The sequence below is a fragment of the Coregonus lavaretus genome (assembly GCF_964263955.1).
Source record: "Coregonus lavaretus genome assembly, chromosome: 29".
Classification (NCBI taxonomy): domain Eukaryota; kingdom Metazoa; phylum Chordata; class Actinopteri; order Salmoniformes; family Salmonidae; genus Coregonus; species Coregonus lavaretus.
The window spans coordinates 35,795,732-35,814,280 of record NC_140016.1 but is presented as its reverse complement, the minus strand read 5'-3'; the positions used below and the strand labels follow the sequence as shown (position 1 = coordinate 35,814,280).

At 46.8% G+C, this 18,549-nt stretch overlaps 1 protein-coding gene across 1 annotated transcript in view; it reads left to right on the top strand.

Annotated features, from left to right (window-relative positions):
- diaph2 (diaphanous-related formin 2) overlaps nt 1-18,549 on the top strand; it is a 643,868-nt gene that overhangs the window by 372,602 nt on the left and 252,717 nt on the right. Inside the window, exon 21 of the mRNA XM_084147077.1 lies at nt 2,393-2,487. Coding sequence (XP_084003203.1) covers nt 2,393-2,487 — 95 coding nt within the window. The remainder of the gene's footprint in view (nt 1-2,392; nt 2,488-18,549) is intronic.

Here is an 18,549-nt window from a genome sequence, read left to right as displayed (position 1 = left end):
AAGAGAGAGAGAGAGAGAAGAGGATGAGAGAGAGAGAGAGAGAGAGAGAGAGAGAGAGAGAGAGAGAGAGAGAGGAGAGAGAGAGAGAAGAGAGAGAGAGAGAGAGAGAGAGAGAGAGAGAGAGAGAGAGAGAGAGAGAGAGAGAGAGAGAGAGAGAGAGAGAGAGAGATTGTGATTGTGTGTGTGTTCATTTTCTTATGCATGTCTGTGTATGTTTTATGTGACATAATGGAACCATGGTGATTTCCGGGTGTGCAGTTTGCATACATACACACTCACATGCCTACTCATCTCCTCAGGAATAGCCTCTGCTCCATGTACTCAACTAAAAGCAATGGTGCCCTCTCTTAGCTAGCTGGACACTGACTGGTCATTTATGTGGTGAATGGAAGTTGGGAAATGATGACTGGGATGAGGAATTATACTCAAGCCCACTAAATCCTGTGAGCAGTCTCTGACTAACACTAACCACCCCCATCCACCTCCAGGTTTTCTCAACACCCTCCCAGTCATAACATAATGATCTCCTCAGTCCTCAAAATGCAATGTATTTCTAACTGTAAACTGGGGACTGGGTGTGGAGCAGTAGGAGGCAGTCCAGCTGTAACAATAGAAGGGAGTGGGGTTTCTTACTCTAAGTTGTCCCATCTGTGCTGATAGATCCCACATGACACCCTATTGCCTATAAAGTGCACTTCCTTTGACCAGGGTGAATATGACTCAAAAGTAGTGCACTAAGTAGAATAGGGAGAATAGGGTGCCATTTGGGACATGTTGGCGCAGATGAGATGAGCACTGGACGGGGAATGGGGTCAGGCAAGCTATGCTGGAAATTTAGTCAGCCTTCACCCATATAGTACATAGTGATCTAGCAGCATAAAATGCACGCAAATCACACATGGAACAACTGCATTATGTTTTGCTGTGCTCTTCAACAGTTGTCCACAGGGAATTCTACAGACCCATTTTGGCACGAGCCAAGTTAACGTCTCAAAGTGGACTGTATTCAGTCTGTGCTTTAACATTGTAGACTCTGACAAAGGAGGAGAATGATCAGACTTAATTATTAGTTGAATTAATGAATGTGGGGTTTGTACAGTAACATGTCATAATTGTTCTTCATATTCCCTCCCTCCACACATGCATGGAGAGACTTGTGGAAAGGCAAGTCAAATAGCTCACTCGGAGCAAGAGTGTAAATTATGCTAATGATGCAACTTTCTCTTCCACCAATTAAAATGTAACAGCAAATGTGTTTAATACTCTCATGCAAGTTGTTCAACTTTCCACAGCTGAAAATGCAAAACATACTTTGAGAACCTTTAGCACACTATTCGGCCTCTTGAGTTATGGAGTTTAATTTGTATTCCTCAAGCCACAAAACACCCTACTTTTTTGGTTAGCAACCCATATTAAGTGTGTCTTGCTCATTGTTAGCTTTATTCATAGCATGTGTTTAATGCATAATATGTGTTTCATTTACACTCATCACACAATCTTACTGCCAAAACATTCCCTTTAGAAAAATATCTTTGGGAATGTGTCTGTTCTGTTTTGGCCTCAATTTCTATCTGACATTTACTTGGAAGCATAATATGAGAGATCTCAAGTAAAGTTATTATATTTGTTATCAATAATTAGGGATCAGAGTAGGTTTGCAAAATTATAATAACTCCCCACATTCCCAGGTTTTCAAGAAATCCTGGTTCTGAAAATCCTAGGAATTTGGGAAATTTACCAGAATTGTGTGACCCTAGACAAGAGGTAGACTATCCTGTAGACCAGATGTGCACATACAGAGGGAGTGGACTGACATGGAGTGGGCCTGCTGTAGCAGCTGTGAAGACACTCATTACCAGACCTCCACTGGTGACTCCCACACGTACCAGCCTACCAACCATAATGTCCACATTTCCCCTGAGGGCCTCCTCCAGGCCCACCTGGAGACTGGGGCGCTCGCTGAGAATGCCTGCATAGAATTCATCAGTCTCCATCTAATCCTCAGAACTCTCGTTCTCACTGGAAACCTAGCTAAGATGTAGCCGAGCTGATGCTCTTGACCACCCCAGACCAACTTGAGAATTTACAATGGCATTACTTACTTGAGATTATGTCCTTGTGTTATGTTGAATCCGTGGTTTAACCAAATGTTAGGGGATTGACATATCAAGTCATTATCTGGTAATTGGTGGCCAACATGTTGATGTTTTCGTCAGGCAGACACTAACAATCCAATCAAAGGGCTGAAAGTGTGTTACTTTTCTAAGTGACAAGTTTGCTCTGGGCTCGTTTTTTCTGAGGGGCCAATGAGTGGTGAAAGCTGTCTTTGAACCCACCGGTCTAATGCAAAAAAGGGATTAAAATAACTCCTCTTCCCTTTCTATCACAACAGCAATTTTCCTGGGCTCATTCCGGTTGCCTTATGAAGAGATCCGGGATATTGTGCTGGAGGTGGACGAGGAGAGGCTGAGCGAATCACTGATCCAGGTGAGTCCAACCTACCGTCTGACCCCCTTATGTGTGCGCATGTGTGTGGAATGCATGCACATGCGTGTTTGTGTTTGTGTGTGTGTGTTGTGTGCTAGGCAATTGTAATCCATCAAGCTGCACCTTTTGTATTGTAATGTCTGGTAGGTAGCCTGGTGACCTCATCTCATTTTTTGGCACAAGTCAGCCTCACCCCATTCTTCCACACCATAGGGACCTGCTATTCATCCACTCATAATAGATGGTGTGGGACATGGCTTGGCAAAACTCCCTCCAACTCCACCCTCCTTTCCCCTGCCCTTTGTTTTATGTCATGATTGATGATCTAGCTAGAGGTACCCTATTTAGACATTGTTTATTTATTCCTTGTCTGGGAGAACGCAATAATTGCAAATGGGGCGGCTCGTTTGAGGTAGAGCTGAATTGGCTTGGTACAAGAGGTGCAATCTGCATTGACATCACCCGCCCTATCCTTTTATTACTCCTCTCATGCAGCCCCATTGCCTTTTGTGTCTTTCTGTCTAATGTGAAGTAGGAGGCGTATAGAAAGGGGGGATGGGAAGTACATTTAATAGGAGCACATTTCCATGTAAGCTTGGCAGTCAGTCTGTGTCTATGTGAGCTAGACCACTAGGGGGGTATCGTTTACATTGTTCCTGTGCAGTGAGCTATGCGTTCTCTGTCTTGACTGGAACACAACCAGTCTGTAGGCCTTTCTCACTCAGAAAAATAGGTAAATTACCTTGTAAATATGTATTTTATTTGTCCTTATGGTTTAGTAGTAAATACACAGCACCACACAAGGCCACTTCTTTGCTCTGAGTCTCTTCAAAGACAGTAGGAAAGTGTGGCGGCGTTGAAATATATGTATTTAGATGTTCTCTCTCTGACCGACAGCTAACCCAGCAGGACTGTTATTTTGAGCTCTGATAACCTTTAATTGGCTCACAATCTGGCACAGCACAGGGCCTGCGTTAAAGCACAGGGGCTCAAGCCACACCAACACTTTGCAGAGGAGATGGGAAGCTAACGCGATGACCTTTTTCCACATTCAGCCTTTCCGTCGAGGGGAGATTAATATGTCAACAGAACGGCGGCCATATCCCATCCCGTCGCCGTTCCCGATCCCTGTTCCACATACAGACATATGGCCGGGTCAAACAGCCACACTGTAATGTGCCCTCACTTGAACACTTGACAACTCACACAGGCCTAAGGACAGCCGTGGGAAGCGGTAATATCCCTTATGAGTTGTCGCTGGCGGACTTGTTGAATGGAGAGGTGGCTTGGTGTGAAGAGGATTGTTGGTAAGCTGTGATGTCTATCTGAGAGGAGAGGCACTGGGGGAGGTATGGATGCAGGTTGATTCAGATGGGGAAGAGAGAGCCTCCCGCTGGGATGACATAGGCCTGAGTATGGTCTCCCTCTCCACAGCTCATCTCCACTCCCTCCACTGATTAATCACATGACACTGACTGCTCTCCACCGCACACATTGGCCATTTACACACACACACACACACACACACACACACACACACACACACACACACACACACACACACACACACACACACACACACACACACACACCACCATGATGCGCCTGTAGAGCCAGGGTAGAATGATAATGTGGATGCTGCTATGAGGTTGCTATAAGAGGAAAGGGGGTGTGATGGTGATATCCTGTATTTATTTATTTATGTTGTACTTTATACCGCTTTTTCTCCCCAATTTCATGATATCCAATTGGTAGTTACATTCTTGTCCCATCGCTGCAACTCACGTACGGACTCGGGAGAGGCGAAGGTCGAGAGCCATGAGTCCTCTGAAACACGACCCTGCCAAACCACACTGCTTCTTGACACACTGATCACTTAACCCGGAAGTCAGCCACACCAATGTGTCGGAGGAAACACTGTACAACTGCCGACCGTGTCAGCGTGCATGCACCCGTCCCGCCACAGGAGTCACTAGAGCGTGATGGGACAAGGACATCCCGGCCGGCCAAACCCTCCCCTAACCCGGACGACGCTGGGCCAATTGTGCGTCGCCTCATGGGTCTCCCATGACTAGAAATGTAAATGTAAAAATCCTCACTCAGTACAAATTCCCTTCCACCCACACATCTCCAGTCTTTATAAGATGGCGTCCTCTGAACAATGGTCCTTTTCAGTCAGCTGCTACTCTATGATCTCCATCTGATCATGGCTTTATTCACGGTTGCAGAGAGGTCGGTTTTTGATGTCAGCTCTGTTTCTTCATCACCACGTACCCAGAAAGATGTCAGATGGCCTCTGCGTGTCGGTACAAAAGCCCCGCTGTAACAATTAGATGAAAAGGTGGCAAAAGGAGTACATTTTTTCAACGAATGTTCGCCCATTAAAAAGGCAGAGTGTGTCACGGCAAAACCAGGGCAAAGGTCTCCTTGAAAAGTCAGCCGGGCTGACAAAGCCACTCAGTGCTATTGTGAGCTGTGGACAGAGGTGGCGGTGAAAGAGATGTGTGGAAGTGCATTGTCTGGGGACGGGGGCAGGCACTTGTGACCCCCCCAGCCTCGACTCCCATTGTCTGCACTGTGACAAGGCCACAACCTGAGGGCCTTGGCTTGCGCTCCCTGCTTTGCTCTTTATTCAGCCCACATAATAACAGTTCAGCCACACTTTAAAACACTGGTGCTCTGTTCAGACTGGTTCACACCCGTGAAGTATTTTAAAGTTAATCATCGCACCTATGGGAGCAGAGGGTTGTGGACCGGGGATGGGCTACAACAATTACACTGACACACATTACAGTGCTTACTCTAGAGCGCCCTTTTTCATTTGAATCTGTCCCCCGGCTAGAATTGACAAACTGAAGAACGTCGAGGCAGGATCGTTCCACTGACAGGGAAGCAGTGTCTTAAGTTGGCTTTTCTGTTGCCACCTTTATCTTTCCAAGACCCCCTTCACGGCCTTCTCTGCCCTGTCGGGAAGGCTTAACTAACATAATGGTTGTATTTGGTTCGGTGCCCTTGTGAGGTTGAAGCCAACTGAGCACAAGAAGGCCAAACAATACACAGATCATTAATGAGCTCCTCACAGGCTGGGTTACTTACGGAGATAATACACTGGTAGCTACAACGAAGTGGGTAGAGATCTATAGCTGTGAAAGCAGCACCAAACAGCTACAACAAAGCCACAACTAAGACTGCTTTTGCATGCTGCCCATTTGAAGGGATTTGTTTGCAGATGTAGTTTTCCAAGATTTGGAAGGCATTTCAAGGTCTTGTTAGATAATACAAGTTTAGAGGCTTCAAATATGTTTGAAGGTTATTTTAGGGAATGTACAAGTAAGTCAGCCTTATTCTCTGATTTAAAACATCACGCTTGTAAACCCTCATGTTCTTCCGACTGGGCACACAATGTTTCCACCGATGACTGTTAAGAATTTATTGGAGATCTAACATACATGCAGTCCCGTAATGCCCCCGCAGCACTTGTTGTACTCTTTGAGGTTCTAATCGGCCCCGGCTTCACTATATACTGTATAGTCTGTCAGGCAGAGAGAGGGAGTCTATCATGTTCAATTGGCCTCCATGTCCAAATTAGCCATGTCACATCAAAGCTAATGCATACACAAAAAGAAATATGAATACATGATGGCATATGTATGAACCCTTTGAAGGAAACATGTTTGGTCATTGTTATATTTTTTCTGCGACAATGATGAGTTATTTTAAAGGTATTTATGCCCAACCAAGGTCATAATAGCTCATAAAAATGATTCAAGTATTAGATTGGTTTTTTGAGATCTTCAAATAGCGTTAGCCAGAGGACACTTGGCAGAGGGAGGGGAACATATAACTTCTAGATTTATCTGGGAAGACTTTGGTGTCAATGGGGAAGGGTGTCCATCATCACCACAGTTGTACAATTTTCAGTCGATCCCGTGGATGTTTTGATGTACCATGACAACTGTGTGGCGCCAACGCTCTTTGACCCCTCATTCGACATGAAAAACCAACTCAGTCAGTGGCTCTTTTGAGCCCAGCTTAAGAAACTTCTGCGGACTTTGCTGCTAGAACTCCTGGTGCTCCTCTCTTTCTTTCACCAAGGCTTTAGCTGTCACTCACTCAGGCTGTGGCGTGATGAGAGGAGTAAATACTAAATCTTTAAGTACACTAACTTTTTGGTGTGTGTTTGTGGACACCGGACTGCACACACGTGTGTGTCCTTGTGTGTCTTTGTGTGCACGTGTGTGGTAATGCTCAGGCTCAGTGGTGGATTCTGCCCTGGTGGTTTGTTTTGGAGAATATCTAAGTGGTTCCTTACTGTTTTATGTCGGCCAATGTATTTAATATTACCCCATATCCTTTTCAAAAGGAAAGGCTAATGACTACACGACTCTACTCTGCTTATTCATTTGTAATTAATACATGCTGTGTGCAAATGTGCTGTCGAGAGGAAGTATTAAGAGAAGAAAATGACTTTTGGATATAAAGGGAAATACCAACGGTATTTTTAATGTGTTTGAGCCCAGCATGTCATAATGGATAAATATGGACACAGTGTTTGAACTAAGTCATGGTAAATAGCAGTCATTGACTTCAACAGTGGGATATACTGTGTAACCATGTAGGGCTACAGTAATAACCATGGAATAGTTTTCATATGTGATACATACTGTGCTTACTTTGTAGTTAAGTTTGTGTCATATAGCATACCATGTTTTTATTGTGATTTGTCTAAAATATGTGCTTAGAGAATGTAAGTAGTGTGATCATGTTCTGCAAAGCTGTTCAATGCACCTGTCACACACACATGCATGTACGCACGCACACACACACTCAAAATATGCACATGCTATAACACATTATAGATGTCATTGATGGTGTAAAGCCGTATCAAGGCCCTTAGTTGATAAGTCCAAGGGCACTAAATGTACCAGTCGTTAAAATTGATGCGACACCCCAGTCTAGTCAATCTGAGTGTTGAAAGAGTAGTGAGGAACATGTCACACTAGAGTAGTGAGTACTTCCATATGCAGTACACTCAGTGGACACCACCCTGTTCACAAAAATGGTACGCTCCTACAGACAGTGAGTCACGCGGCTGTGGCTTGCTATATAAAGCAGGCAGACAGGCATCGAGGCATTCAGTTACTGTTCAATTGAACGTTAGAATGGGCAAAACGAGTGACCTAAGCAACTTTGAGTGTGGTATGATTGTCGATGCTAGGCGCGCCGTTTCCAGTATCAGAAATGACCGTCCTCCTGGGCTTTTCATGCACAACAGTGTCTAGGGTTTACCGAGAATGGTGCGACAAACAAAAAACATCCAGTAAGTGGCAGTCCTGTGGGCGAAAACAGCTTGTTGATGAAGGAGGTCGAAGGGGAATGGCAAGAATTGTGCAAGCTAACAGGCGGGCCACAACCCGACAAATAACTGTGCTGTACAACAGTGGTGTGCAGAACAACATCTCAGAATGCATAACTCGTCAATCCTTGTTAAGGATGGGCTATTGCAGCAGACAACCACACCAGGTTCCACTTCTATCAGCTAAAAAGAAGAGGAAACGGCTCCAGTGGGTACGCTATCACCAAAACTGGACAATTGAGGAGTGGAAAAACATTGCCTGGTCCGACGAATCACAGTTCCTGTTGTGTCATGCTGATGGCAGAGTCAGGATTTGGCATAAGCAGCATGAGTCCATGGCCCAATCCTGCCTGGTGTCAATGGTGCATGCTGGTGGTGATGGTGTAATGGTGTGGGGAATGTTTTCCTGGCACACGTTAGATCCCTTGGTACCAATTGAGCAACATTTCTATGGAGGCAAAAGGGGTCCGACCCACTAATAGATTGGTGTACCTAATAAAATGGTACCTGGCTACCGGTCTTGTGAAGCTTGTGTGCGTCCTAGAGCAAACAACCAACATGTACGTGTTTGTGAGAGTCTCACCTTTCGATAGTGGGGTGATATTAGTGTATAGGCCAAACTGTTCGGACTCTATAGACAGAAGTTGGCTGATCGCCGGTACCGACTTCAGATGAGTCCCGGTCGTAGAGCAAAGCAGAGAATAGCATCATGTTCGTGAGAGTCTTATCTTTTCATAGATATTAGTTTGTAGGCCAAACCGTTCGGACGCTACAAATGTTTTTGTGAGAAGACTGATTTTCGGGATGTCTCCTGGTCTGACAAACACCACTGTAGCTCTGCCAACTTCCACCGCAGATGCGGAAGGCCTACATCGGCGGATGCGGTGGATTGAGACACAGTCCATGCAAAAAAAACATATATCTCTATCTTAAACACACAGATTTTGATGGGGATTTTTTTTTTATTGTGCCAAATTAGATTTCCACGGTGGAGCGGACATCAACTCTAGGGGGTTAAGTGACTTGCTTTCTGTTTTTATTTTTATTTTTATTTTTTCTCGACGTTAGATCTATCCCCTCTATAGCTACAGTCTTCCAGAAACACATTCACACTAGAACCACTAGGCCTAGAGGGAGTCCCCTTCAAGCTAATGAGCAGTCATTCTGACTGCAACATTCTAGCAGTGTAATTATTATCGCTAAAATAATTATTTGGCTGTGTTTATGAATGTCTTAGGTAACATTAGAATACAAAAAAATCATATTTAAAATAACACTAGTGTTTCATTAGTTTAGTTTACTGTAGACTATATGTAAAAAAAAAAAAAAAGATTAACAATCAAGTGTTCAATCGATTGTATTTGTGGAGTGCCTTTCTTACACCTATGGAACATAAAGCATATGTGTTGAAACACGGTAACAGCTTATTTTTATATCAACAAAATAAAAATAAATAACCAACCACGGTCAAATGATGAAACCATCAGAAACCTAGACATCGTTATAAGCGCCAAGTGTGCTTGATAAATAGCACATTTTTACATTTACATTTTAGTCATTTAGCAGACGCTCTTATCCAGAGCGACTTACAGTTAGTGAATACATATTTTTTTTTTATACTGGCCCCCCGTGGGAATCGAACCCACAACCCTGGCGTTGCAAACGCCATGCTCTATCAACTGAGCTACATCCCTGCCGGCCATTCCCTCCCCTACCCTGGACGACGCTGGGCCAATTGTGCGCCGCCCATGAGTCTCCCGGTCACGGCCGGCAGCGACAGAGCCTGGATTCGAACCAGGATCTCTAGTGGCACAGTTAGCACTGCGATGCAGTGCCTTAGACCACTGCGCCACTCAGGAGCACAAAGGCAATAATGGCATTTTAATTAATGTGTCGATTTGACAACACAAGGCAATAAGGCCCATGGCAACTATTAGTCACAATTTCAAACGGCATGCCTTATTACATGTTGCAGGACAAACACTATCTAGATCAAGTGTATTCATGTAAAGTATGGCAAGATGTGGCTGTTGAAATCAAAAAATGTTGTGTCAAAATAAGGATGCATAAGCAAAAAATAACCCCATACCTACTGTAAAATATGGTGGTGGATATTTGGTGTTATGGGGCTATTTTGCTTCCACTAGTCCCGGGGCTCTTGTTAAGGTCAATGGCATCATGAACTTTACCCAGAACCAGGACATTTTAGCCCAAACCTGGTTGCCTCTGCCAGGATGCTGAAGTTTGACCGCAAGTGGATATTGGATAAGGCATGTATGTACACATGCACACGTATGCACACATAGACGCACACAAACATGCAAGTGTATGCATGCACGTACAGTGCCTTCAGAGAATTCACACCACTTGACATTTTCCACATTTTAATGTGGTACACACAATATCCCATAATGACAAAGTGAAAACATGTTTTTAGGAATATCTGCACATTTATTGATAATGAAATACATAAATATCAAATTTACATAAGTATTCACACCCCTGAGTCAATACGTGTTAGAAACACCTTTGGCAGTGATTATAGCTACAAGTCTTTTTCGGGTAGGTCTCTAAGAGCTTTGCACACCTGGATTGTACAATATGTGCACATGATTATTCAAGCTCTGTCAAGTTGGTTGTTGATCTTTGCTAGACAGACATCTTCAAGTATTTTTAAGCTGATTTAAGTCAACTGTAACTAGGCCACTCAGGAACATTCAATGTCGTCTTGGTAAGCAACTCCAGTGTATATTTGCCTTGTGTTTTAGGTAATTGTCCTGCTGAAAGGTGAATTTGTCTCACAGTGTATGTTGGAAAGCAAACTGAACCAGGTTTTCCTTTAGGATTTGTCTTTTGCTTAGCTCTATTTGGCATACCCATAACATGATGCAGCCACCACCATGCTTGAAAATATGAATAATGTGTTATGTTGGATTTTCCCCAAACATAACGCTTTGTATTCAGGACATGAAGTTAATTTCTTTGCCACATTTTTTTGCAGTTTTACTTTAGTGCCATATTGCAAACAGGATGCATGTTTTGGAATAGTTTTATTCTGTACAGGCTTCCTTCTTTTCAATCAGTCATTTAGGTTAGTATTGTGGAGTAACTACAATGTTGTTGATCCATCCTCAGTTTTCTCCTATCACAGCCAATAAACTGTAACTGTTTTAATGTCACCATTGGTGTCAGTGATGCTGTAGGTGGGTGTAGTGGTGGAATCAAGCGCAGGACACCGAAGTACAGTCCAAAAGACTTTAGTGAATTCCACAAGGGAAAAATTAACAAACTGGCCCGAAGGCGAAACTCCGCACGTAGGCGGACAAAACAACGGGCGCACTACACAGGTGCGTAAAACGCTCCAACACAGTGGAGAGATAGCTCAACCGAGCGAATCATGTAAACACGTCCAGTAACGCACGACAGACAATAAAGCAATCACACACAACACTGGACAAACACAACGAGTAACTTATAGGACGCTAATTAACCTAAACGATAACAGGTGTCACAACAAACAGACAAAAGCAAACGAACATAGAAACATGCAACGATGGCAGCTAGAATTCCGGAGACAACGAACGCCGAAGCCTGCCCGAACAAGGAAGAGAGGCAGCCTCGGCCGAAACCGTGACAGTACCCCCCCCCCCTTGACGCGCGGCTCCAGACGTGCGCCGACTCCGGCCTCGGGGACGACCAGGAGGACGCGGAGCAGGGTGCGTCGGGTGCCCACGATGGAATTCCGTCAGGAGAGACGGGTCCAAAATGTCTCTCCTCGGCACCCAGCACCGTTCCTCCGGACCGTACCCCTCCCCGTACCCCACTAGATATTGGAGACCCCCCATCCGACGTCTCGAATCCAAGATGGACCTCACGGAGTACGCCGGTGCCCCCTCGATGTCCAATGGGGGCGGAGGAGTCTCCCTGATCTCACTTTCTTGGAGTGGGCCAGCTACCACCGGCCTGAGAAGAGACACATGGAACCAGGGGTTAATACTTTTGTATTCAACAGGTAGTTGTAACTTGTAACACACCTCGTTCAACCTTCTCAGGACTTTAAATGGCCCCACAAACCGCCAACCCAGTTTCCGACAGGGCAGGCGGAGGGGCAGGTTTCTGGTAGAGAGCCAGACTCGATCACCAGGTGCGTACACCGGTCCCTCACTGCGGTGGAGATCAGCGCTCGCCTTATGACGACGGAGGGCCCGCTGCAGGTGGACGTGTGCAGCGTTCCATGTCTCCTCCGAGCGCCGCGCCCACTCATCCACCGCAGGAGCCTCGATCTGGCTCTGCTGCCAAGGTGCCAGAACCGGCTGGTAACCTAACACACATTGAAAAGGGGTTAGGTTAGTGGAGGAGTGGCGTAGGGAATTCTGGGCCATCTCGGCCCAGGGAATGTACCTTGCCCACTCCTCCGGCCGGTCCTGGCAGTATGTTCTAAGAAACCTACCCACATCCTGGTTCACGCGTTCCACCTGCCCATTACTCTCCGGGTGGTAACCCGAGGTGAGGCTCACCGAGACCCCCAACCGCTCCATAAAGGCTCTCCAAACCCTGGAGGTAAATTGGGGACCTCGATCAGACACAATATCCTCGGGTACCCCGTAGTGCCGGAACACATGGGTGAATAGTGCTTCGGCAGTTTGCAGGGCAGTAGGAAGGCCCGGCATGGGGAGCAGACGACAGGCCTTAGAAAACCGGTCCACAACGACCAGTATAGTGGTATTTCCCTGTGAAGGAGGAAGGTCAGTAAGGAAATCCACCGAGAGGTGAGACCATGGTCGTTGTGGAACGGGCAGGGGTAGTAACTTACCCCTAGGCAGATGTCTAGGCGCCTTACACTGGGCGCACACCGAGCTGGAGGAAACATAAACCCTCACATCCCTTGCCAACGTGGGCCACCAGTACTTGGCACTAAGACAGTGCACTGTCCGGCCGATACCAGGGTGTCCAGAGGAGGGTGACGTGTGAGCCCAATAGATCAATCGATCCCGAACCTCGAGCGGAACGTACTTCCGACCCTCCGGGCATTGCGGTGGACTAGGGTCGGTGCGTAACGCCCGCTCGAGCTCAGCATCGACCTCCCACACTACCGGTGCCACCAGACACGACTCCGGCAGTATGGGAGTGGGCTCCACGGACCTCTCCTCCGTGTCATACCTCCGAGACAGCGCATCTGCCTTACCGTTCTGTGACCCAGGGATGTACGTGATCTTAAATGTAAACCGGGTCAAAAACATATTCCATCTTGCCTGGCGAGGGTTCAGCCTCCTCGCTGCCCGGCTGTACTCCAGGTTACGGTGGTCCGTCAAAATGAGGAAAGGGTGTTGAGCCCCCTCAAGCCAGTGCCTCCACACCTTTAGGGCCTGTACCACGGCTAACAGCTCCCTGTCCCCTACGTCATAGTTTCGCTCCTCCGGACTGAGCTTCTTAGAATAAAAAGCACAGGGGCGGAGTTTAGGTGGCGCGCCTGACCGTTGTGAAAGCACGGCTCCTATACCGGCCTCAGACGCGTCCACCTCTACCTGAAATGGCAAAGAGGGATCCGGATGCGCCAGCACCGGGGCAGAGGTAAACAGGTCCTTCAGCCTCCCAAACGCCCTGTCCGCCTCGGCAGACCACTGCAGACGCACCGGACCCCCCTTCAAAAGAGACGTGATGGGAGCTGCCACCTGTCCAAAACCCCGGATAAACCTCCGGTAGTAATTCGCAAACCCCAAAAACTGCTGCACCTCCTTCACAGTGGTTGGTGTTTGCCAATTACGCACGGCTGACACCCGGTCTACCTCCATCTTCACCCCTGACGCAGACAACTGATACCCCAAAAAGGAGACCGACTCCTGGAAAAACAGACACTTCTCTGCCTTAACATACAGGTCGTGCTCCACCAGCCTCCGCAACACTCTGCGCACCAGGGCCACATGCTCGACTCGGGTAGGCGAGTACACGAGAATGTCATCTATGTACACAACCACCCCCTGCCCCTGCATGTCCCTGAAGATCTCATCCACGAATGATTGGAAAACTGACGGAGCGTTCATCAACCCGTATGGCATGACAAGATACTCGTAATGGCCCGAGGTGGTACTAAAGGCTGTCTTCCATTCATCGCCCTCCCTGATGCGCACCAAGTTGTACGCGCTCCTGAGATCTAATTTAGTGAAGAAACGCGCCCCATGCAATGACTCCGTCATGGTCGCAATCAGCGGGAGTGGATAACTGTACTTCACCGTGATCTGATTGAGACCACGCTAATCGATGTACGGGCGTAACCCACCATCCTTTTTCTTCACAATAAAGAAACTTGAGGACGCAGGGGAAGTGGAAGGCCGTATGTATCCTTGTCTCAGAGATTTGTCTATGTAAGTCTCCATAGCTTTCTTCTCCTCCTGAGACAGAGGATACACATGGCTCCGTGGGAGCGCAGCTCCTGCCTGGAGGTCTATCGCACAATCTCCCTGCCTATGGGGCGGCAACTGCGTCGCCCTCGACTTACTAAACGCAATAGCCAAATCCCCATACTCAGGGGGAACGTGCAATGCGGGCACCTGGTTTGGACTCTCCACCGAGGTAGCCCCTACGGAAACGCCCAAACATCGACCCACACACTGGGCAGACCACTCCATCAGAGCCCTCTCCTAATATGAAATAGATGGGTTATGGGTACTCAACCAGGGCATGGCCAGCACCACCGGATACGCAGGCGAGTCGATCAGAAATAGCTGAATCATCTCCTGATGACCCCCCTGCGCACACATCCTAAGTGGCGCAGTGACCTCCCTGATCAAGCCCGCACCCAACGGACGGCTATCTAGGGCATGAACGGGGAAAGGGACATCAACAGGGAGACGGGGGATCCCTAAGGCTAAACAAAACGTCTTATCAACGAAATTCCCAGCCAAGCCTGAATCTTCCAGCGCCTTATGCTGGGAATGAGGTGCTACCTGTGGGAAACGCACAGGTATACAGAAATGTGCAACAGAGAGCTCTGGGTGAGTGGGGCGCCTACTCACCTGGAAGGACTCCCCAGTGCGGGACCTGTCGTCCTCTCCCCTAGGAGGCCATCCCCAGCACCTAGCCGTGGTGTGTCCTCCCCGACCACAGTTGGTGCAGGAGATGGACCCCCTCGTCAGCCGACCCCTCCTCTCTCTAGCGCCAGCGCCCCCGAGCTCCATGGGGCACGGCTCGGAGGCGCTGGAGGGTGAAATGGACGGAACCCCCTCGGAACGTCCGCGGGTACCTAGCAGGTTATCCAGCCTGATGGACATGTCGACCAACTGGTCGAACGAGAGGCTGGTGTCCCTACAGGCCAGCTCCCTACGGACGTCCTCGCGTAGACTACATCTGTAGTGATCGCTGAGAGCCCGCTCATTCCACCCTGCATCCGCCGCTAGAGTACGGAATTCTAGGGCAAACTCCTGGGCACTCCTCCTCCCCTGCCGGAGGAAGACCAGATGCTCCCCCGCCGCTTTCCCCTCCGGGGGATGGTCGAACACCGCCCTGAAGCGGCGGGAGAGCTCGTCGTAGGTGATGGTGTCCGCGTCGATCCTCCTCCACTCTGCGTTGGCCCATTCCAACACCTTCCCGGAAAGGCAGGAGATCAGGGCGGACACGTTCTCATGTCCCGAAGGTGCCGGGTGCACGGTGGCCAGGTAAAGCTCCACCTGGAGAAGGAATCCCTGACACCCGGCCGCGGTCCCATCGTAGGCCCTCGGGAGCGAGAGTCGAACTCCTCTGGCTTCCGGAGCGGTAATGGGCTGACTTGCCGATGGTGCTGGCAGAGAGGATGGCGGTGGAGGAGTCCCCCAGCCTCGGATGGTGGTGATCACCTCCTGCAGTGCGGACCCCATCTGCAGGATCTGGTTACTCTGTTCTCGGACCCTGTCCTCCAGCGTCGCCTGGGCTGCTGCGGCTCCTGCTGATTCCATTCTTGAAGGTGTGTGATTTTGTCAGTGATGCTGTAGGTGGGTGTAGTGGTGGAATCAAGCGCAGGACACCGAAGTACAGTCCAAAAGACTTTAGTGAATTCCACAAGGGAAAAATGAACAAACTGGCCCGAAGGCGAAACTCCGCACGTAGGCGGACAAAACAAACGGGCGCACTACACAGGTGCGTAAAACGCTCCAACACAGTGGAGAGATAGCTCAACCGAGCGAATAATGTAAACACGTCCAGTAACGCACGACAGACAATAAAGCAATCACACACAACACTGGACAAACACAACAAGTAACTTATAGGACGCTAATTAACCTAAACGATAACAGGTGTCACAACAAACAGACAAAAGCAAACAAACATAGAAACATGCAACGATGGCAGGTAGAATTCCGGAGACAACGAACGCCGAAGTCTGCCCGAACAAGGAAGAGAGGCAGCCTCGGCCGAAACCGTGACAATTGGCCTCATGGTGAAATCGCTGAGCAGTTTCATTCCTCTCCGGCAACTGATTTAGGAAGGATGACTGTATCTTTGTAGTGACTGGGTGTATTGATACACCATCCAAAGTGTAATTAATAACTGCACCATGCTCAAAGGAATATTCAATGTCTGCATTTTTATTTTTACCCATCTACCAATAGGTGTCTTTGCGAGGCATTGGAAAACCTCCCTGGTATGTGTGGTTGAATCTGTGTTTGAAATTCACTGCTCGACTGAGTGACCTTAAAGATAATTGTATGTGTGGGGTACAGAGATGAAGTAGTCATTCAGAAATCATGTTAAACAATATTATTACAAACAGAGTGAATCCAGAGTGAATCCAAGCAACTTATTATGTGACTTGTTAAGCACATTTTTACTCCTGAACGTATTTAGGCTTGCCATAATAAAGGGGTTGAATACTTATTGACTGAAGACATTTCAGCTTTTCATGTTTAATTAATTTGTAAAAATGCCTAAAAACATAATTCCACTTTGACATTATGGGGTATTGTGTGTAAGGCCAGTAACACAAAATTTCAATGTAATGAATTTTAAATTCAGGCTGTAACACAACAAAATTTGGAAAAAGTCAATGGGTGTGAATTATTTCTGAAGGCACTGTATGCATGCAAGCGCACACACACACGCACACGCACACGCACGCATGTATGCATGCACGCACGCACGCATGCACACACACACACACACACACACACACACACACACACACACACACACACACACACACACACACACACACACACACACACACACACACACACACACACACACACACATTATCCTATAGAGTTATATATCCACTTGCTCAGACAGACAGTTGCTGTACAGTGTAGTGTCCATGTCTATGAGATCCCTCCATTCCTCTTGTTAACTTCCCCTAATCCCACTTTACATACTCCGTCGCAAATTTAACTGTTCAGGTGTGCACACACTTGAAATTCCTCCACATTTTTGAAAATACAAATGTAATGTCACGCCAAGTCATTCCAGCTTTGCCAACTCCATCCCCCAACGCCCCAAAATTAATCAATTTATTTAATCATTTCTCATTTAGTTTAATGTGATTTTGGAACCTGTCACCCTTGGTTTGTCACCTTTCAGTCTGTCGCCATATAATGACACTCCGTGAGATTCTGAGGTGTTAGTTTGGAGTAAAGATCCTGTTTGGATTATGTCTGAGTGATCTACTCTAGATTAGCCAGATCCCTACAGTTTAGTCTACAAATGTGTCAAAATATATGCCTGTAAAGGAAATAATAACGCTTCAGAATGAATATAAAAAAAATAAAAAAATAAAAAGTACCTTCTGTTGGTTTTTATATTAACTTTGGATTGACAATTTAGCAGACTGACAAAATCAACTCTAGAAATAGCTGATTGCTGAAATATATTTTTATAGCAACTATCTGAATCCATGGGCCTGGGCTTTCTGCCACCTGTTTCCACTCATTGATATACTTTATTAGTGTTGATTGAGGAGAAAGTGCACCTTTATTAATATTTCAAGTGTTGTATTATTTAGTCAGGAGACAGACAGAATAAACGGAAAGAGGACATATGTGTACACACTCAGTTAATTCCTCACTAACGGGATAAAGAGTCTGCATAGATGATGTCATTAAAATTGTTCATCTGTCATGACATGTGCCTCCTGGTTTAAAAATGAAATATGTATTTTTTTCTTTGGTTTATTCAAACATACCAAACAAAAATGTTTTAATAATTTTTTACACATTTTGGCAGCCAGTCATTTGCATACTCAGCCTTAAGTTTCCTGCTTATGTCGCCTCATTAGCTAACTTTTGAGGTGGCGCGATCGGCTAAGACACTTAAGTCACGTGTGTTTGTGAGGCAGAGGTCCCAAGTTCGCACCTGGTATGTTGGTACACGCTAAGGAAGGAGCCACATATTCTTCCATAATCTGTTTTGAGAGTTACCTGCAATTCAATCCCCTAAAACTGCATCAAACCATCACTTTTCCACCTTTCAAGAGTTGGAGCTAAGAAACTCCTTGATCCTTGATGAAACTGTCATGATTAAAATGAAAATGGATGTGGAGCCCTCTTTAGAAGGGTCCTTGTTTGAGTGCTCTTCAGTATCGAACTCAAACTGCGGCCTTTCAGTCGTTTACCATGAGCCGCTTTGGACACCTGCTGTGGCGCCACAGTGGGAAGACGACAGTCCGACGTTACACTTCATCACAGCAACACAGGGAGAAAAACCACATGCTCTGACACAAAAAAAAAAACAAAAAAAATTAA